Source organism: Hylobates moloch, unplaced genomic scaffold, assembly GCF_009828535.3.
Source record: "Hylobates moloch isolate HMO894 unplaced genomic scaffold, HMol_V3 SCAFFOLD_22, whole genome shotgun sequence".
NCBI classification, from domain to species: domain Eukaryota; kingdom Metazoa; phylum Chordata; class Mammalia; order Primates; family Hylobatidae; genus Hylobates; species Hylobates moloch.
In genome coordinates this window covers 38,286,839-38,308,958 of record NW_026652297.1, presented here as the reverse complement: position 1 = coordinate 38,308,958, position 22,120 = coordinate 38,286,839, and the positions used below count along the sequence as shown (strand labels likewise).

General features: G+C 44.2%; 1 protein-coding gene and 1 non-coding gene across 8 annotated transcripts in view; one reads left to right on the top strand and one right to left on the bottom strand.

Moving 5' to 3' along the window:
• Positions 1 to 8,765: 8,765 nt before the first annotated feature.
• Positions 8,766 to 8,869, bottom strand: LOC116462173 (small nucleolar RNA U13). Its single transcript, XR_004246270.1, has one exon. It is a non-coding gene; the product is annotated as a small nucleolar RNA U13 (small nucleolar RNA).
• Positions 8,870 to 9,202: 333 nt separating this feature from the next.
• TTI2 (TELO2 interacting protein 2) overlaps positions 9,203 to 22,120 on the top strand; it is a 17,051-nt gene continuing 4,133 nt past the window's right edge. The window contains exons 1-6 of one of the 7 annotated variants that reach the window (XM_032143542.2): positions 9,203 to 9,263; positions 9,998 to 10,708; positions 12,738 to 12,924; positions 15,268 to 15,360; positions 18,795 to 18,982; positions 19,158 to 19,301. In XM_032143542.2, coding sequence (XP_031999433.1) covers positions 10,062 to 10,708; positions 12,738 to 12,924; positions 15,268 to 15,360; positions 18,795 to 18,982; positions 19,158 to 19,301 — 1,259 coding nt within the window. In that variant the 5' untranslated portion in view covers positions 9,203 to 9,263; positions 9,998 to 10,061. Of the gene's footprint in view, positions 9,264 to 9,435; positions 10,709 to 12,737; positions 12,925 to 15,267; positions 15,361 to 18,794; positions 18,983 to 19,157; positions 19,302 to 22,120 lie in introns of those variants that run through there. The other 6 variants (XM_058433517.1, XM_058433518.1, XM_032143541.2 and 3 more) reach the window with 6 other exon arrangements.

The window sequence follows — 22,120 nt, the reverse complement described above, 5'->3', positions numbered from 1 at the left end:
TTAATTTCTAATGTTAGAAAATAATCCATTTATCTGAATATGCATCAAACATAAAGGAAAGCTCTTTGGGGTCCTTAATACTTCTAATATATATATATTTATATATATACAATTTTTTTTTTTTTTTTTTTTTGAGACGAAGTTTTGCTCTTCTTGCCCAGGCTGGAGTGCAATGGCTTGATCTTGGCTCACTGTAACCTCTGCCTTCCAGGCTCAAGTGATTCTCTTGCCTCAGCCTCCCGAATACCTGGGATTACAGGCATGAATCACCACACCCAGCTAATTTTGTATTTTTTTAGTAGAGATGGGGTTTCACCATGTTGGTCAGGCTTGTCTCGAACTCCCAACCTCAGGTGATCCACCCACCTCGGCCTCCCAAAAAAGTGCTGGGATTACAGGCATGAGCCACCGCGCCCGGCCAATACTTCTAAAATATTTTTGAGATTTAATTCGTAAACCACTAGATTCACAATTTTATTTATTTATTTATTTTTATTTTTATTTATTTATTTTTTTGAGACGGAGTCTCGCTCTTTCGCCCAGGCCAGACTGCAGTGGCGCTATCTCGGCTCACTGCAAGGTCCGCCTCCTGGGTTCACGCCATTCTCCTGCCTCAGCCTCCCGAGTAGTATTTATTTTTAATTATTTTAGAGTTGGGGTCTCACTCTGTCTCCCAGGCTGGAGTGCAATGGTGCAATCATGGCTCACTGCAGCCTCAAACTCCTGGGTTCAAGCAATCCTCCTGCCTCAGCCTCCTGAGTTGCTGGGATTACAGGCAAGTACTGCCATGACCAGCAGCTTCACTATTTTAAGATGTACACCTCAGAAACAAAAAACAAGAAACACAAAAAATAAATAAAATATACACCTCATGGTTGGGCATGCTGGCTCACACCTATAATCCCAGCACTTTGGGGGGCCAAGGTGGGCAGATCACTTGAGGCTCTGAGTTTGAAACCAGCCTGGCCAATATGACAAAACCTTATCTCTACTAAAAAATACAAAAATTAGCTGGGTGTGGTGGCACACGCCTGTAATCCCAGCTGCTCGGGACACTGAAGCAGGAGAATTGCTTGAACTCAACAGAGGTTGCAGTGAGCCAAGATTGCACCACTGCACTCCAGCCTAGGTGACAGAGTGAGGCTCTGCCTCAAAAAAATAAAAAATAAAGTGTACACTTCAGTAGGTTTTGGTATATTTGTAAGGTTGGGCAGCCACTGCCACTAGCTAACTCCAAAACCTTTTTATCACCCCAAAAGAAAACCCTATATCCATTTCAGTCCCTTCTTTTTTTTTTCTGAGATGGAGTCTCACTCTGCCTCCCAGGCTGGAATGCAGTGGTGCGATCTCGGCTCACTGCAACCTCTGCCTCCCGGGTTGAAGAGATTCTCCTGCCTCAGCCTCCCGAGTAGATGGGACTACAGGCGCCTGCCACCATGCCCAGCTAATTTTTGTATTTTTAGTAGAGACAGGGTTTTACCATATTAGCCAGCCTGGTCTCGAACTCCTGACCTTGTGATCCGCCTGCCTCGGCCTCCCAAAGTGCTGGGATTACAGGCATGAGCCACCACACCAGCCTATTAGTCACTTCTAAATGTCCCCTCCCATTATCTCCTGGCAACCACTAATGTAGTTTTTGACTCTACAGATTTGCCTATTCTGGGCATTTCAGATAAATGGAATCATACAATATGTAGCCTTTTGTTTCTGGCTTCTTTCACTTAGCATAATGTCTTTAAGGTCCATCCATGTTGTAGTATGTATCAGAACTTCATTCCTTTTTATAGCTAAATAATATTCCATTGTATGTACATACCACATTTTGTTTACCCAATCATCAGTTGACTTTTGGGTTGTTTCCACTGGATATTACAAATAATGCAGCTACGAACATTTGTAGCCAAGTTTTTGTATGAATACATGTTTTTAGTTCTCTTGGCAATATATCTAGGAATAGAATTGCTGGGTCCTATGGCTAACTCTATGTTGAACTTTCTAAGAAATTGTCAAACTGTTTTACATAGCAGCTGCACCATTTTACATTTTAATTAGCAATGTATGAGCATTCCAATTTATCTTCCAATTTCTCTACATCCTTGCCAAAACTTATTTTCAGTGTTTTTCATTCTAGCTATCCTAATGAGTATGACTCAATAATTTTTAAGAGTGTAAAGGATCCTGAGACTAAAACCTTTCAGAACTGCTTTTCTAATAGCTTTCAAAAAAAAACATAAATGTGCTAACATTATCAATTTAAAAAATTAACAATGATTCCACAACATTGTGTAATACTAGGATAATCATGTTTGCCTGGGACAAATCCAGTTTACACCTTTGTCCCAGCACAACTGTTAATAGAGCCTCCTTGAACTCTCAACATATTCTGCTTACATGACAAATTATATGAACACCCTAAGAACTAATCTATATTCACGTTTCCCTGATTGTCTTAAATATGTCTTTTTACAATTTGGGTGGGTTTACTTTTTATTTTTTTGTGGAGACAGGGTCTCACTTGTTGCCCAGCCTGGTCTACAAGAGCTCAAGTATGAGCCACTGCACCTGGCCTATAATTTATTTACTGAAAATAAGATCTGGGCCGGGCGCAGTGGTTCGCACCTATAATCCTAGCACTTTGGAAGGCCAAGGCGTGCGGACCACCTGAGGTCAGGAGTTTGAGACCAGCCTGGCCAACATGGCAAAAACCCATCTCTACTAAAAATACAAAAATTAGCCAGGTGGAGTGGCACATGCCTATAATCCCAGCTACTCGGGAGGCTGAGGCAGGAGAATTGCTTGAACCCAGGAGGTGGAGGTTGCAGTGAGCCGAGATCACGCCACCACATTCCAGCCTGGGCAACAGAGCAAGACTCTGTTTCCAAAAAAAAAAGGCTGGGCACGGTGGCTCACGCCTGTAATCCCAACATTTTGGGAGGCCAAGGTGGGTGGATCACCCGAGGCTGGGAGTTCGAGACCAGCCTGACCAACATGGAGAAACTCTGTCTCTACTAAAAATGCAAAATTAGCCAGGCGTGGTGGCGCATAACTGTAATGCCAGCTACTCGGGAGGCTGAGGCAGGAGAATCACTTGAACCAGGGAGGTGGAGGTTGCAGTGGGCTGAGATCACGCTGTTGCACTCCAGCCTGGGCAACAAGAACGAAACTCTATCTCAAAAAAAAAAAAAAAAAGAAAAGAAAAAGAAAGAAAGAAAATAAGATCTGGTGGGGCACGGTGGCTCATGCCTGTAATCTCAGCACTTTGGGAGGTTGACATGGCAAGAAAGCTAGACCTTGCCTCTGAAAAAAAAACAAAGAAAGAAGAGGGAAGGAAGGAAGGAAGGAAGAAAGAAAGAAAGAAAGGAAAAAAAAATGCAACATTGTTAGTTGATGATATCTTAGAACTTTTAATCTGTATCAGTTCTCATCCTTGGCTTGACTGATTATATCATCTTGGTGTCTTTAAAAAATTAATTAATTAATTAATTAATTTATCTTTCCTTGAATATATCAATGGAATTTCTTGGTGTCTTTTGTTTCTTTGCCCTCCATGTTTCTTGTCATTTGGTAGTAGACCTAAAAATTTGATTAGATTTAGGGTCCATTTTTGGGCAAGAATATTTCATAGGTGGTGTACTTCCTACCTTATTCCATTAAGAGGTGCCTGGCTGCCTTGCTTTTAGTGATGGTCGATAAATCAGTAGTTCAGTTATAATGTTCCCCTTCAACCTTCACCTCATAATTGTAATCACAATGGATGATAGTTGCCTTGTCTCAATGTTTCATTAGGAGGTGTGAATAGTGACTTTCTAATTCTACCATTTTGTTGCATTTACGATCCTTACAAATGATTTGGGTACCCTCAAATAGACAGAAGAATAAATGCTTGATTTTTTTCCTTTATATATCAATTCGCAAAATAAACATTTGTTTTCTTAAGTGATCCAAAGGTGAATGATTAGTGATTTTTTTTTTTAGTATCATTATGAACTCATGGATTTGTATTTATTTGTTTTAATTCATTACAGTCATTACTGCTTTACAAGACCAGTGCTGTAATCCCTGAGCTATAGGGCCTTGGGTTTTTTTTTTTTTTTTTTTTTTTTCACATCACCTCAGCCGCATTTAATAGCTACCTTGCTTTCAGGCATAACAAAATGCCACAGGCCCACCTTGTGCAATTCCTGCCCTAGTTCTGAAATCAATCATTTCCTAAAGCCTCACTGGTTCCTTTTAGTGGGAAATGGCATTTAAACTACGAATTTGGACATCCAGGGTGCTCACAGCCAGTAGACTGTCATTCTTCTTGGCCTTTCAGTGGACACAACCGGGATATATACACATATGTGTGTGTGTATATATATATATATATATGTATATGTGTATATATGTATATATAAATTCATACCAACATTGCCAATTCTAATTTCAGATTACAGATTTGTTTACTCAAATATGTGACTCAATCAGATTACAGAATTTATAGCTAACTTAATTGATTTGATACTAGTATCTCTTTTATCTTTAACTGAAAATCTGGGTTTCTAACAATATTGTTACCTGTTATTTTATATACATATATAAGTTATACAAAATACATGTAATAACACCTAAACAGGCCAGGCGCGGTGGGTCGAGCACTTTGGGAGGCCGGGGCAGGTGGATCGCCTGAGGTAAGGAGTTCGAGACCAGCCTGACCAATGTGGTGAAACCCCGTCTCTAGTAAAAATACAAAATTAGCTGGGCAAGGTGGCAGATGCCTGTAATCCCAGCTCCTCGGGAGGCTGAGGCAGGAGAATCGCTTGAGCCCAGGAGGCAGAGGTTGCACTGAGCTGAGATCGCACCACTGCACTCCAGCTTGGGCAAAAGAGGGAGACTCTGTCTCAAAAAACAAACAAACCCCCCAAAAACGCACCTGAAAAACAATATTAGTATTACCATTAGTATACCATTATTAAATGCAGTTTTTTCTGTTTTTAGGCTTTGTCACACTAAGGATATAGAGTCAAATTAACGAGTTTTACAGTTAATTTGTGTGGTTATGCCAGTGACTCAATGTACACTTTATTTCTTTTCTTTTAGGAAATGCTTTGTTATTTTCTTTTAAAAAATAGTTATGTAGGCCCTTGAGTCGCTTGCTTTGGCCCACTCTTGCCCTGAGGAGTATACTTTCATTTTCAATACATCTCTGCTTTTGTTGTTTCAAAAAAAAAAAAAATTGTGTGGCCGGGCGCAGTGGCTCATGCCTGTAATCCCAGCACTTTGGGAGGCCCAGGCGGGCGGATCACGTGAGGTTATGAGCTGCAGACCAGCCTGGCCAACATGGTAAAACACCATCTCTACTAAAAATACAAAAATCAGCCCGATGGGGTGGCAGGCGCCTGTAATCCCAGCTACTTGGGAGCTGAGGCAGGAGAATCACTTGAACCCGGGGTGGCAGAGGCTGCAGTGAGCCGAGATCACACAATTGCACTCCAGCCTGGGCTGGAGTGAGGCTCTGTCTAAAAACAATAAAAAAGTAAAACATTTACATGAATCCAAAGTTGAAGCTATTAAACAGTGTATACAGAGAAATCTAGCTTCCATTCCTATTTCCTTCACCCCGTTCTTTTCTTACATGTAACCATTTTTATTAGTTTATAATTTATACTCTATTGCTTCTTTAACATGTAAGCAAATGCACACATCATTATTTCTATTTTCCCATCTTTCTTACAAGAAAGGCAGCATTTCAACACGTGTGAAAAGGAGGAAAAATAAAAATAAAGGCAACACATACATGGTCTCTGTCCTGCTTTTTTCTCTTAACAATACATCCTAGATTTCCAAGGCAGTCCACAGAGATGGTTCTCTTTCCTCTGTACAGCAGCATAAAACTGCATTGTGTGGATGTACGTAGCTTACTCAGCCAGTCCTCTGTGGATGGACGTGTGGGTTCAACAAACATTTATTGAATGACCAAACTGTGCCAGGCACTGGGAATAAAGACGTGGTCTCTGGCTTCAGGAAACTCAGAAGTGCAGATGGGGAGATCTCCACAATACAAGTGCTTTCCTTATAAGAAGTAATAGCTTGGGTCCACTTAGCACAAGGGGCACATGGATCAGGGAAGAGACGCTTGCACACAGGAGGGACACAATAACTGTATTTATTGGCATCTTGCTTCCACTTGGGCCTGCAAACAGGAGAGTCCCCTTGGGAGGAGATGGTTACCAGTGGTTGAAATTGCTTAGAAAATCATGAGTGCCACCAATTGGTCAGAGAAGGGAAAGCTGAATGAAAGAGGCCAACAGGGAGGGTCCTAACCACAAAATTACCCTGGAAAGAGGAAATGTAACAACACAGGAGCTGTGGTTTAACATGAGCCAACACCTATGTAGAACTTTCTGCTGACCAGATATTGTTCTAAGCAGTTTACATAAAATTCCTTTCTCACAACACTCCTAAGTGGTATGAATTATTACTACCTGCATTTTTCCGATAAAGAAATTAAGGTGGCTGGGCAAGGTGGCTCACGCCTGTAATCGCAGCACTTTGGGAAGCCAAGGCAGGTGGATAACTTGAGGTCAGGACTTTGAGACCAACCTGGCCAACATGGTGAAACTCCGTGTCTAGTAAAAATACAAAATTAGCTGGGTGTGGTGGGTGCCTGTAGTCCCAGTTAATCGGGAGGCTGAGGCATGAGAATCGCTTGAACCTGGGAGGCAGAGGTTGCTATAAGCCAAGATCGCACCACTGCACTCCAGCCTGGGCGACAGAGGGAGACAAGAAAGAAAAGAAAGAAAAAGAAAGAAGGAAGGAAGGAAGGATAAAAGAAAAAGGAAAAAAAATTAAGGCACCAGTGAGGTGGGTGGTTCACACCTGTAATCTCAGAGCTTTAGGAGGCCAAGGAGGGAGGATCGCCTGAGGCCAGGAGCTCGAGATCAGCCTGGGTAATACAGTGAGACCCCATTTCTACAAAAAAATTAGAAAATATTAGCAGGGTGTGGTAGGGCGCACCTGTGGTCCCAGTTACTGGGAGACTGAGGCGGGAGGATCGCTTGAACCCAGGACTCTGAGGCTGCAGTGAGATATGATGACGCCACTGCACTTCTGCCTGGGTGACAGAGCAAGACCCTGTCTCTAAAAAAATATTTTTTAATTAAATAAAAAATAAAAAGAAATGAAGGCACAGAGAGGTTACTGAACTTTTGCCCAAGGTCAGACAGCAAAATGGAAAGAAGGACAGGCGAGTAGGCAGCAAGACACCACAGATGGGACAGTTGCAAGTAGTGCACCAAGAAGCTGGTGCCCTCCCCAAGGTGGGACGAAAGTACTGTATGTCCCTCTGCCCCATAACCACCTACTCGCGAGGACAAAGGACACCTGACACGTCACCCCTCCCTCGCCCCTGCGCACACACACGCCCCTCTCCCTACCCCAGGTCAGAAGACCCCGAAGGGCTTTTTCTCTGGACTCCTGGGACCCTGGAGGCGCGGCTGACGCCTTGGAGGCTGAATGAGAGTACCTCTCCGAGCAGCGGGCGAGACGTCTCTCTCGCGCCACACCTCCCAGGGTCGCAAGCTCCCGCCTGTGCAGTAGCACAAATGAAGTTTGCCTCCTCGGGCTCCTGCGAAACCGTGGAAGGTATTAGAGTCACAAGTTCCTAAATGTAAGCTCTCGGGAACTGAAGGCCAATCGGACGCAATTCCACCCTAAAGGAAAGCGCAGGAAGAGGGAATAAGCAATGCCGACGCGGCGTGCGGGACCTAACACAGGGCGGTCGCACACTCGCGCCTTCTCAAAACCCAAGCAAACACGGCTGGTTCCTACACCCGCCGGGGCCCGAACCTGCAGCCTCCGGCTCCCTTGGCCCTTTCTGGGCGCCGCCTGCGGCCCATGCCCAAGACTGCGCTCTGCTGTCCCTGCGCACCCGGCGCCGACACTGGCGGGGCGGGCCCAAGCCGGATCCGCCAACCCGACGACCCACCTCCCTCGGGGCGGCCCCAGACGCCAGCTGGGGGCTTCTACCTTGACGCTAGAATTTGAATTTTCAAACGCATGTGGCTACAGGTTTTAAAACGCTAGGTCCAGAAACCAGCTAAAGTATTGCATTGAACAGAAAACCAAATACCGCATGCTGTCACTAAGTGGGAGCTAAACATTAGGAACACGTGGACATAAAAGTGGCAACAACAGACACTGGTCTACTAGAGGGGGCAATGAAAACGGGGTAAGCTGCACTCCAAATCCCAGCATCACACAATATACCCAGGTAACAAACCTGCGCAGATATCCCCCAAACCTAAAAAATTAAAGCCATTAAAAAGCACTGCACAGGCCAGGTGCGGTGGCTCACGCCTGTAATCCCAGCCCTTTGGGAGGCCGAGGCTGGCGGATCACGAGGTCAATAAATCGAGACCATCCTGGCCAACATTGGGAAACCCCGTCCCTACTCAAAATACAAAAATCAGCTGGGCGTGGTGGCGCGCGCCTATAGCCCCAGCTACTCGGGAGGCTGAGGTGGGAGAATCTCTCGAACCTAGGAAGTGGAGGTTGCAGTGAGCCGAGATCGCACCACTGCCCTTCAGCCTGGTGACAGAGCGAGACTCCGACTCACAAAAGAACAAAAACAAAAACACATTACACAGTCGGACAACATAACAGTACCCGGGTGTGCAGCGTACAGCCAAAAAAAGGGGTACCGACAAACGGCAAAAACGAAACGATGAAACCACGTAACTAACTCAGTCTACAAACAAAACCATTACATTGATCCTTGAAGCTCAGATCAGAAGGGTAATGTGCCCACGTCGTAACAAGGTTCAAGGGTGGCACATCTCACACAACCGTATGAACACCCAATCATCACGCTCATGAACTACAAAAGGATCATCTTATAGTTTACATTAAGGAGTGCCAAGGATGTGCCACCAATTTTACACATAGGGTGACTACCGTAATGCGATACATCCATTCTTCACGTATAAAATCCTGGATATTTTCAAAGCCCCACTGAGATTCTGTGATTATTCTTTTGTTTCTGCCTTAGCAAAGGAAAACAGAAACACAATTAGCGAGCGGATTATTATATATGCAAATTTATTCTCCATAGTTCCAACGCTCCGTCATTTTCCCGAGCCTGGATCTTTATTGCTTTACGACCATACGTCGTGAAATAAGAAAGTGTTGCGGCAGTACTGGCGGAAGCTAGCCTTGTGTTTTGCGGCAGCAATATGAGCTAGGTCCGGATCCTGCTAGACACCGGCGGGCGCGAGCCGTTGCAGGTACCTGGAGGTGGTTACGTTGGTGACATGGCTCAGTTTATTTCTTTAAACTTTTTTTTTTGTTTTGTTTTTTTTTTGTTTTGTTTTTTTTTTTTTTTGAGACGGAGTCTCGCTCTGTCGCCCAGGCTGGAGTGCAGTGGCGCGATCTCGGCTCACTGCAAGCTCCGCCTCCCAGGTTCACGCCATTCTCCTGCCTCAGCCTCTCCGAGTAGCTGGGACTACAGGCGCCCGCCACCACGCCCGGCTAATTTTTTGTATTTTTAGTAGGGACGGGGTTTCACCGTGGTCTCGATCTCCTGACCTCGTGATCCGCCCGCCTCGGCCTCCCAAAGTGCTGGGATTACAAGCGTGAGCCACCGCGCCCGGCCATTTCTTTAAACTTTTAAGTTTTTTTTCTTTTTAGTCTTCAGAAAGGCAACAGTAGTCTTTTAAAGTCACTGTTACAAGTGTAAGACTCTTTTACTCCCTGAGAGTCCCCTTTCCCTTTCTTGCGTCCCTTCCTTTCTCTTTATTCTTTTTTTTTTTTTTTTTTTTTCTGAGACGGAGTCTCACTCTGGCGCCCAGGCTGGAGTGCAGTGGCGCGATCTCGGCTCACTGCAAGCTCCGCCTCCCGGGTTCACCCTTTCTCTTTATTCTTATCCCGGTCAGACTCGCCCCCTCCTCCAAGACATTATTCCGTTTTATTTGATTTGATTTTAGTTCTCTTTGGGTGATCGCTCCTTCCCTCTTCAAAGGATCCCTCCCCGCCTCCATCGTCGTCCTGTGGGAGAGACCAGCCTTCTGGTGCTGCGGTCAGGAATGGAGCTTGACAGCGCTCTGGAAGCCCCATCGCAGGAAGACTCTTCTTTGTCCGAGGAGTTGTCTCACTCCGCCCTTGGACAGGCCTTCTCCAAGATTTTACACTGTCTTGCCCGCCCGGAGGCACGACGAGGCAACGTAAAAGATGTAACTCTTAAAGACCTCGGTGATCTAATAGAAGCCACCGAATTTGATAGGTTATTTGAGGGGAGTGGTGCTCGGCTTCGCGGAATGCCAGAGACACTGGGGCAGGTGGCAAAAGCCCTGGAGAAGTATGCAGCCCCCCCCAAGGAGGAGGAAGGTGGAGGTGATGGGCACTCCGAAGCGGCCGAGAAAGCAGCCCAAGTTGGGTTACTGTTTCTTAAGCTGTTAGGGAAAGTGGAGACTGCTAAGAATTCCCTGGTCGGCCCTGCATGGCAGACGGGCCTGCATCGCTTGGCAGGACCCGTTTATATTTTTGCCATCACACACAGCTTGGAGCAACCATGGACCACTCCGAGATCTCGGGAAGTTGCTAGGGAGGTGCTCACCTTACTGCTTCAAGTTACTGAATGCGGTTCTGTGGCAGGATTCCTACATGGAGAAAATGAAGATGAGAAAGGGAGACTTTCGGTGATATTAGGGCTTCTCAAACCCGACTTGAATAAGTGAGTACTCCTGCCCTTTGCCACTGACTTGAGCCTCACAGTTTATTTTTATATTTTATTATTTATTTATTTTCGAGACAGAGTTTCACTCTTGTTGCCCAGGGTGGAGTGCAATGTTGCGATCTCAGCTCCCTGCAACCTCCGCCTCCTGGGTTCAAGCGATTCTCCTGTCTCAGCCTCCGGGGTAGCTGGGATTACAGTTGCCCGTCACCACGCTTGGCTGATTTTTTGTATTTTTAGTAGAGACAGGTTTCACCATGTTGGCCAGGCTGGTCTTGAACTCTTGACCTCAAGTGATCCATCCGCCTTGGGCTCCCAAAATGCTGGGATTACAGGCGTGAGCCACTGCGCCTGCCCTAGCTTAATTTTTTATAGCGTTAGACCTCAAAGGAAGCTCAGTTTCTTCATCAGTAAAATAAGTGTGCTGCAACCACAGATCTCTTAAGGCCCAGAAACGTTGTGATTTGCTATAAATGACATAACTGGATAGTGGCAAATTGGAGGTCATAACTGAGGTGTTCGGGCTCAGTTGTCCAGTGCTCTTGCCAGCCCTTAGGGCGACTGCCTAGGAAAATTGGAAATTCTGTCCCACTTACTTGGAGTTAATAATTACAAAATGTGGCAGGGCGAGGTGGCTCACTTCTGTAATCCCAGCACTTTGGGAGGCCGAGGAGGGTGGATCACTTGAGGTCAGGAGTTTGAGACCAGCCTGGCCAACATTGTGAAACCCCATCTCTACTAAAAATACAAAAATTAGCTGGGCATGGTGGTGGACGCCTGTAATCCAAACTACTCGGGAGGCTGAGGCAGGAGAATCGCTTGAAACCGGGAGGCAGAGATTGCAGTAAGCTGAGATTGGGCCACTGCACTCCAATCTGGGCAACAGAGCAAGACTCCGTCTCAAAAAAAAAAAAAAAATTACAAATTACTAGAATTTGGATGGGGGATTTGGAGAGGATTTAAACTAATGGTTTGAATTTAGACTTGGGGATCTTGAATCTCATTACTACTTGTTAGAGAAGGATGACTATCAGCTAAGAAAGCCATGTTTAGGATAAAAAGTGAAAAGCACCTTTAGATTACTATTAGCTAAAGTTCTTTCAATGAGTTTCCACTTGCTACTTTGTTAGCACTGGAGTAATGAGAGAAAAAGTATCTGTAACTGTCATTTTACCAGGAACATGGAGTTAAAAGGCTTGATTTTGAGTTTCATGCTTCTATTTGTTTCTCAGAGTAGGACCAGATTAGACAGTTCTCTGAATCTGTTTGTTTCTAATATAAAGATAATATACTTGGCCAAGTGTGGTGGCTGACACCTGTAATCCCAGTACTTTGGGAGGCCAAGGCTGTCAGATCACTTGAGGTCAGGAATTCGGGACCAGGCTGGGCAACATGGTGAAACCCCGTCTCTACTACAAATATAAAAATTATCCGGGTATGATGGTGCAAGTGTGTAATCCCATCTACTCGGGAGGCTGAGGTAGGAGAATCGCTTGAGCCTGGGAGGCGGAGGTTGCAGTGAACGTAGATGGTGCCACTGCACTCCAGCCTGGGCAATAGAGTGAGACTCTATTTCAAACTAAATATAATGTACCTATTACACAGTAATTATTTTGAGAATTAGTTAAGTCATGTGTACACTCACTTTATTAGCTATTAACAGGTGTTCAAGTATTGATTCATTTGTTTCCTTAGTGTAATACTACTAATACATTTCCTTTACTCCTCCCTCCCTTCTCAGCATACCTTCACCATCCATCACCGTAAGTCCTTTATGTAGCTCTGGTTATAATTGGCTCCTTCTCATTGGATAGGCTTTAGACCCAAAGCCCTGGGTGATTATTTGGTGTAAGTTATGGAAGTTATTTTAATCCAGATCTTAGAATGTATGATATAGAATCAAGAGTTATCTTATGTGCGTTGTATTTTTTTTTTCAAAGACATGAAAATACTCTGTTTAGCTTGAAGTAGTTTATTTTTTTGCTACTTATCACCATGTCACTTAATGTAATTCTGTGTATTCACTTAGGGAATCCTGGAAGAATAACCCTGCCATCAAACATGTTTTCTCATGGACGCTGCAACAGGTCACTCGGCCCTGGCTGAGCCAGCATCTGGAAAGGGTACTTCCCGCATCATTGCTCATTTCAGATGATTATCAGACTGAGAACAAAATCCTGGGTGTACACTGTCTCCATCACATTGTGCTTAATGTGGTAAGCAACCTCTGCCTTGTCATCTGTGTTGACAGGACAGATTGAGTCATTCCTGGCTGTTCTTCATTTCTAGTAATGCTAAGTCATTCAACTTTACTTATTTGTATTTTTTCCTCATATTTTTCCTCTATCAGTCTGGTAGAAGTTGTATCCTATAGGTAATGTAATAACTAAAATGATAATTATAGAAGAAACAGGAAGGCATGGATCATTATCAAACCGAATAACCAGATCTTGAGAACTGGTTAACAGTTGATTTTCTTTCTTTTTTTTTTTTTTTGAGATGGAATCTCACTCTATCACCCAGGCTGGAGTGCAGTGGTGTGATCTTGGCTCACTGCAACCTCCACCTCTTAGGCTTAAGCAATTCTCCACCTCAGCCTCCTGAGTAGCTGGGATTACAGGCGTGTGCCATCATGCCCAACTAATTTTTGTATTTTTAGTAGAGATGGGGTTTCACCATCTTGGCCAGGCTGGTCTTCAACTCCTGACCTTGTGATCCACCACTGCACTTGGCCTACTTCCTTCCTTTCTTTCTTTCTTTTTTTGAGACATTATCACTCTGTCGCCCAGGCTGGAGTGCGATCTTGGCTCACTGCAGCCTCCGCCTCCTGGGTTCAAGTGATTCTCTTGCCTCAGCCTCCTTAGTAGCTGGGGCTCCCTAGTAGCGGCCACCACACCCAGGTAATTTTTGTATTTTTAGTGGAGATGGGGTTTCACCATATTGGCCAGGTGCGTCTTGAACTCCTGACCTTAGTTAATCTGCATGTCTTGGCCTCCCAAAGTGCTGGGATTACAGAGATCAGCCACCACGCCCGGCCTACAGTTGACTTTCAAGGAGGAAAACAAAACAAACAAAATCAGAACCTGAAAGGGACTATACCCAAATGTGGAAGCTATTACTCAAGGAAAATTTTTAAAAAAAAACTTTGTAGTATGGAGCTTTTAAAATATACACAGAAGTAGAGAGAGCGGTATAATTAATCTCCATGTACCTATAGGGGAGAGCCAGAGGTCACCTCCAACCCTGCCCCCCCTGCCTTTTTTTTTTTTTTTTTTTGAGGCAGATTCTTGCTCTGTCGCTTAGGCTGGAGTGCAGTGGTGTGATCTCAGCTCACTGCAACCTCTGCCTTCCGGGTTCAAATGATTCTGGTGCGTCAGCCTCTAGAGTAGCTGGGATTACAGGAATGCACCACCATGCCCAGGTACATTTTTTAAAAAAATTTTTGGTAGAGGTAGGGTCTCACTATGTTGGCCAGGCTGGTCTTGAACTCCTGGCCTCAAGCAATCCACCAACCTCGGCCTCCTAAAGTGCTGGGATTGATTATAGGCGTGAGCCCGGCCTTAGCCCCCTTTTTATCTCTTAGTGAGCTCTTTTCCTGGATCTAGAAACCAAATTGACAACAGGCAGATTAACAAGAGGAAACTATACACATTTTATTAGTTTTACGTGTAACATAGGGATCTTCACAAGGAGAGAATTCTGAAGAAGTGGCCAAAGCAATATGCTTTTATACTTTCTAGACGAAGAATTATAAATTTTTCATTTTTTTTTTTTTTTTTTTTTACTACCCCTAGTGAGATTTTCTTTGTCCTGTCATTTTTTTCTGACAGGACAAAGAAAATCTGGCTAGGGGCAGTACATTTTCCTTTTTTTTTTTTTTTGAACAGGGTCTTGCTCTGTTACCCAGGCTAGAGTGCAGTAGCACAATCATAGCTCACTGCAGCCTCAACCCCCTGGGCTCAAGTGATCCTCCCACCTCAGCCTCCCAAGTAGCTGGGACTACAGGCACACACCACCAGGCCAACTAACTTTTTAATGGTTTTTTTTGGTAGAGACAGGGTCTTGCTCTATTGCCCAGGCTGGTCTCGAACTTGGCCTTAAGTGAGCCTCTCACCTTGGCCTTCCAAAGTGCTGGGATTACAGGTATGAGTCACTGTGCTTGGCTCTAGGGTAGTCACCAGGAGATATATGGTTGTGGGTGGTGGGGGGATGGATAAGTGGAAGATAAAGGTTACTTTGTTTAGTTTATGTAGGTCCATTGCAGCCTTCAATTCCAAGTCTCTGTAAGGACTGTTTTCTTACCCTGGTATGGAAAGCATACCCCACCCAGAGGAATCTTTTATCACTTGCTGCATGCAGAAAGAGACAAGTCAGCTCGCCCTTTGTGAATCTACAGTTTCTGCAATATTTTCAACTGGAAACAATCATGATACCAATCTGGCATATTTTGGGATGGCATGTTCTTCATGCTTCATACCCATAATCCAATTTCAAAGATAGTCAACATTTGCCAATCTTGGGAAACTGTTCTTTTAATTTTATGATTTGTCTGGTTGCAGCCAGCTGCTGATTTGCTCCAGTATAACAGAGCCCAGGTCCTATACCATGCCATTTCCAACCACCTGTACACGCCAGAGCACCACCTCATTCAGGTAATAGTATGATTTCTTCATAACTCTGGATTCTCTGAATCTGAGTAGAAGGTTGCATTGTGTGAGTAGTAATAATTGAGAGACATTTTCCTGACTTGGAAAGTGAGGATGATAACTAAAAGCTGTTGCCAAGTTAAAAATATCTCAGCACCAAGCAGGCTTCCACATTCCTGAGTCTCCACAGATAAGACAGTGTTTTTTCTTCATCTGAGTTAATTGTATATTACTTTGGCTGGGCGTGGTGGCTCACGCCTGTAATCCCAGCACTTTGGGAGGCTGAGGGAGGCAGATCACCTGAGGTCAGGAGTTCAAGACCAGCCTGGCCAACATGCCAAAACCCCTTCTCTACTAAAAATACAAAAAAAATTAGCTGGGCATGATGTTGTGCATCTGTAGTCCCTACTACTCAGGAGGCTGAGGCACAAGAATCATTTGAACCCAGGTGGCAGAGGTTGCTGTGAGCTGAGGTCACGTCACTGCACTCCAGCCTGGGTGACAGAGCAAGACTCCATCTCAATTAAAAAAGAAAAAAGCCTGGCACGGTGGCTCACGCCTATAATCCCAGCACCTTGGGAGGCTGAGGTGGGCGGATCACGAGGGCGGGAGATCAAGACCATCCTAGCTAATATGGTGAAACCCCGTCTCTATTAAAAATATGAAAAATTAGCCAGGCATGGTGGCACGCGCCTGTAGTCCCAGCTACTCGAGAGGCTGAGTCAGGAGAATCTCTTGAACTCGGGAGGTGGAGGTTGCAGCAAGCCAAGATCGTGCCACAGCACTCCAGCCTGGGTGACAGAGCGAGACTCTGTCTCAAAAAAAAAAAAAAAGAAAGAACAAAAAGTACATTACTTTGGGGGCAGCTTTAGGGGGCAGCTTTATGTCTGAAAAGGTCTATTTTTATTAGTTTAAGTGTTCTGTTTTGCCTTATATCAGCACACACACTTGAAATTTCCTGCATGTTAGATATCAGTGTCATTTATTATTTCATCCAACAGACATGGTTCCAAGAGTAAATGAATCGCATGGGGATTTTTGGCTTTAAGATAAGCTTTGGAAAAGACATTTATGTAAATACAAATATGTACTTAGATGTCTACATATATATACAGTACAGAATGATAACTGCATTAGAAGAGGTTTGTATAAAGTGCAGTGGGTGGCCAGGCATGAGGGCTCACGCCTGTAATCCCAGCATTTTGGGAGGCCGAGGCGGGCAGCCCACCTGAGGTCGGGAGTTCAAGACCAACCTGACCAACATGGAGAAACCCCGTTCTACTAAAAATGCAAAATTGCCAGGCGCAGTTGCTCACATCTGTAATCCCAGCACTTTGAGAGGCTGAGGTGGGCGGATCACGAGGTCAGGAGATTGAGACCATCCTGGTTAACACGGTGAAACCCCATCTCTACTAAAAATGCAAAAAATTAGCCGGGCATGGTGGCACGTGCCTGTAGTCACAGCTACTTGGGAGGCTGAGGCAGGAGAATCGCTTGAACCCGGGAGGCGGAGGTTGTAGTGAGCCAAGATCGCGCCACTGCATTCCAGCCTGGTGACAAAGCGAGACTCCGTCTAAAAAACAAATGCAAAATTAGCCAGGCATGGTGGCGCATGCCTCTAATCCCAGCTACTCAGGAGGCTGAGGCAGGAAAATTGCTTGAACCCAGGAGGCAGAGGTTGCAGTGAGCCGAGATGGTGCCATTGCACTCCAGCCTGGGCAGCAAGAGCGAAACTACATCTCAAAAAAAAAAAGAAAAAAAAAGGTGCAGTGGGTATCAAGCAATAGGTAACTGACTAACCAGGTTTGGGTTGACTTTAGGAGGTTTTGGGAAGGAGGTGATACTTAGCTTTATGAAGGATGAATAAGTAAGTTTCTTAGGAGGGAGAAAGAAACTCCAAAGACAGAAGAAACAAGTTATATAAAATTAGAGGTGGAAGCAACCTTGTTTCTTTTTTATGCCTTACTTCCCTCCTTTCCCCCTCGCCACCCTGCTGCCTTTATTTTTATTTTTATTTTATTTTATTTATTTTTTTGAGGTGGAGTCTTGCTCTGTCATGCAGGCCGGAGTACAGTGGCGCGATCTTGGTGCATTGCAACCTTCGCCTCCCAGGTTCAAGCGATCCTTCTGCCTCAGCCTCCCTAGTAGCTGGGATTACAGGCAGTGCCACCATGCCCAACTAATTTTTGTATTTTTAGCAGAGACGGGGTTTTGTCATGTTGCCCAGCCTGGTCTCAAACTCCTGACCTCAAGTGATCCACCTGCCTTGGCTTCCCAAGATGCTAGGATTACAGTCATGGGCCACTGCATCCAGCCTCTTTTTCTTTTTAAACAGTATTTTAAATACTGGGTATTGAGAATCCAGATTGTAACAGCCAGAAAGGCCGGGGTTCTTAAGGTGGTAGAGAAAATAAATTTTAAAAAACCAAAACACCAAGAGAAAAACCGAAGGTCCCAGGAAAGTTAAAAGGAAGTAGCTGAACCAAGCTTGTCCAACCCACGGCCTGCATGCATCCCAAGATGGCTTTGCGTGCAGCCCAACACAAATTTGTAAACTTTCTTAAAATGTTGTAAGATTTTTTTTGCATTTTTTTTTTTTTTTAAAGCTCATCAGCTATCATTAGTGTTAGTGTATTTTATATGTAGCCCAAGACAATTCTTCTTGCAATGTGGCCCAGGGAAGCCAAAAGATTGGATACCCCTGGCCTAGACACTGCAACTTCAGCAAGTAGGGTGGTCAAATTTGACCCAAATCTGGAACATCTTAGATTCTGCTTAAGAGCAGTTTTATTAAAAGTATGTGTAAATATTTGCCAAGTGCAGTGGCTCATACCTGTAATCTAAGCACTTTAGGAAGCCAAGGAAGGTGGATCACTTGAGGCCAGGATGGTGAAACTCTGTCTCTACTAAAAAATAGAAAAGTTAGCCAGACGTGGTGGTGCACACCTGTAGTCCCAACTAGTTAGGTGGCTGAGGCACGATAATCGCTTGAGCCTGAGAAGCGGAGGTTGCAGTGAGCTGAGATTGCACCACTGTCCTTCAGCCTAGGCGACAGAGTGAGACTCTGTCTCACAAAAAAAAAAAAAAAAAAAAATGTGTAAATATCATGTGTCACTAAGTCACTTAGACTTAGTGACATAGTAACAATAGACTTAGATTCCTAAAATCTGGGTTAAAGTCCCAGCTCTGCCATTTTTCCCATTTTATAAATTAGCAAAGAATGGTCCTGAGGAGAATGTATTGATTTGAGACTGTCAGATGGAGGTTAAGAATGTAAAAAAGTTTGAAAATGTAAAGTAATGTGCACTTCATATAGATTACTAGTATCTTAGAATTCTCTGTTATGGACCCTAAGGACGTTAGATTAATGAGAGAAGTCAGTGAGTATTGTAAATGCAAATGGATAAACTATGCAGCATCCTTCCATTCCTTCCTCCTAGGCTGTGCTCCTGTGTCTGCTGGATTTATTCCCCATCCTAGAGAAAACCCTGCACTGGAAAGGAGATGGAGCTCGACCCACCACCCATTGTGATGAGGTCCTGCAGCTGATCCTGACCCACATGGAGCCAGAGCACCGCCTTCTTTTACGCAGGACCTATGCAAGAAACCTGCCGGCTTTCGTGAAGAGGTGAGTCCCTGGGTTTTTATTTATTATTATTTTATAGAGACAGGATCTTGCTATGTTGCTTGAGCTGGTCTCAAGCTCCGGGCCTCACGCAGTCCTCCCACCTCAGCCTCCCAAAGTACTGGGATTATAGGCATGAGCCACTGCACTGGCGTCATATTTTCTCTTTCATCTTTAGGTTGGGGATCCTAACTGTCCGGCACTTAAAGAGGCTGGAGAGAGTCATCATTGGTTATCTGGAGGTTTATGATGGACCTGAGGAGGAAGCTAGATTGAAGATATTGGAAACCCTAAAACTTCTCATGCAACATACTTGGCCCAGGTAATAGCAGCCTTAAGGCGCAAAACTCAGCTGATTTTCTCTTGAGAACTTGCTTGGATGTATGTAATACATTCAGTACAAAGTATTAAATGTATACTAAGTATTTGAATACCTCCCATTTTCACACACCTACAGGATTTTAAACTGAGAAAATGGCATTAGAAAGATAAAATATACTGTAGTTACTTGAGGTGCTCATAGTTGACCCTTTTACCAGGTATCAGTTCCAGATTCTGACACTGTTAAATCACTTCTCTTTGAAACTCTAGTGTATCTTTTTTTTGTTTTTGTTTTTTTTTTTTTTGAGATGGAGTCTCACACTGTTGCCCAGGCTGGAGTCCAGTGGCGCAATCTCTGCCCACTGCAACTTCTACCTCCCGGGTTCAAGTGATTCTCCTGCCTCAGTCTCCCAAGTAGTTGGGATTACAGGCGCCCACCGCCAGGCCCGGCTAATTTTTTGTATTTTTTAGTAGAGATGGGGTTTCACTGCGTTGGCCAGGCTGGTCTTGAATTCCTGACCTTGTAATCCACCTGCCTTGGCCTCCCAAAGTGCTCGGATTACAGGCGTGAGCCACCATATCCAGCCTTTTTCTTTCTTTTTTTTTTTTTTTTTGAGATGGAGTCTCGCTCTGTCACCCAGGCTGGAGTGCAGTGGCACGATCTCAGCTCACTGCAACCTCTGCCCCTCCTGGATTCAAGCGATTCTCCTGCCTCAGCCTCCTGAATAGCTGGGATTACAGGTGACCTCCACTATGCCTGGCTAATTTTTTTTTAATTTTTAGTAGAGAGAGTGTTTCACCATATTGGCCAGGCTGGTTTCGAACTCCTGATCTCGTGATCGGCCCACCTTGGCCTCCTAAAGTGCTGGGATTATAGGCATGGGCCACTGTGCCTGGCTATATATCTTAAGAATGGTTTAGATTGGTGTTTTGCAGAATCCCTATCTAGGTACTCTTTGATGCCCCACAGGAAAAAAAAAATTCTGTGGTCAAATATGTTGGGACACCATACAGGTTGTACCTCTCTCTAGATTTAGAATGTGTATTAGAAGATTAAAGGTCTTTTAGAAGTGTTGCAATAAAGACATTTGCTTAACTTTGTTAATCCTAACGTTCTTTAAATCTAATTGAGAGTAGAGTACTTCATAGCACATCATTTAACATCTGCAGAGCAGTGATCAGAATACCAATCTAGAGGCCAGGTGCGGTGGCTCACGCCTGTAATCCCAGCACTTTGGCAGGGCAAGGCTGGTGGATCACCTGAGGTCAGGAGTTCAAGACCAGCCTGGCCAATATGGTGAAACCCCGTCTTTACTGAAAATACAAAAATTAGCTGGGCATCGTGGCGTGCACCTGTAGTCCCAGTACTCAGGAGGCTGAAGCAGTAGAATCACTTGGACCCAGGAGGCAGAGGTTGCAGTGAGCTGCGATGGAACCACTGCACTCCAGACTGGGTGATGGAGCGAGACTCTGTCTCAAAATATAAAAAAAAAATTAAAAATTTAAAAAAAGAATAAAAAATACTAATGTAGGATATACTTGCTTGGAAATCATTCCAACTCTGGTTTGAGGTAGATGTCAGGAACTGGAACCCAAACTTGAGTCAGCAGAAGCATCTCTTGCATAGCTGAAAGTTGAATTCAGCCAGAGAATCTAGTGCCCCAACAACATGTAGTATCTATTCTGGACCATATTCTCTCACTTCCTTATAAATGTGCAAGGAATCCAGAGTAACATTCCCCCATGACAACCTTTCCCTTAGGCATATTGGTAACTAGGTTGCATTTGTTTACTATCTTTCTCCCTACTGAATTATAATCTCCAGGATAACGGAAAACCACATCTATTATATTCTCCCAAAGTATGCTCAGTACCTGGTATTAGGTATACAAATATTCGAAGAATGAATGGACTGGAAGAGAATGAATCAATGGATGAATAAAATCGAATCAGATTGTCAGGTCTTTAAAGAGCAGAGACCAAGATTCCAAGAAGGGAGAGTGAATAAATGTAGGGAGGTAGAAAAGGAATATGTGTGTATGTGTATGAGGGGGTGGAGCATGGGAAATGGAAAATAGAGCCGATTATAAGTTGAATAACGGAGGGCTGAGAGGCACCCAAACCATAGGAAAATGAGTATTTAGATAAAGAGATGAAAACTTTTTTCTCCCAGTCATGCATCTGTCCATAAATATGATTTATTGTACCTTTCACATTGTGTTTTCACATTATAAGTTAAATTATTTTCCACCTTTCATTAAGGTTTTTTTAGGGTTTTTTGTTTATTGTGGTAAAAATACATACAAATTTTCCATTTTAAAGTGTACAGTTCAGTGGCATTAAGTACAGTCACAATATTGTGCAGTCACTAGCACTGTCCATTTCTAGAGCTTTACCAAGGTGATGAAAACTTTTAGAAAGGTTAATAGTTAGAAGTAAGTAGGCTGGACTTCACTGATGAGCTAGGATCTGAAATTAAATGACAGAAAATTCAAATTGATACTAAGTCCCAGAAGCCAAGCTCATTTCCCGCACTCTATCTTTAACTTCCAGGCCTAAGATGGCATTAAAGTTAAGATTGGGGGCTCTCTCCAAGCATAGTTCAGTTAATAGAGTTGAAAAATAAAAGTATAGGCCCTTGGTTAGGGGAGATCCTGGTTTCCGCTTCTCAGCCCATGAAGGAGCTGTTGCTTACAGTAGAACCAAGCTTCTGGAAGGAAGGAAGAGAGCAGCATGGCAGAGGGGGTGTGTGTGTGTGTGTGTGTATAGGGAGTATGCTAAGGAAGAGAGCAGTGTGGCAGAGGGTGTGTGTGTGTGTGT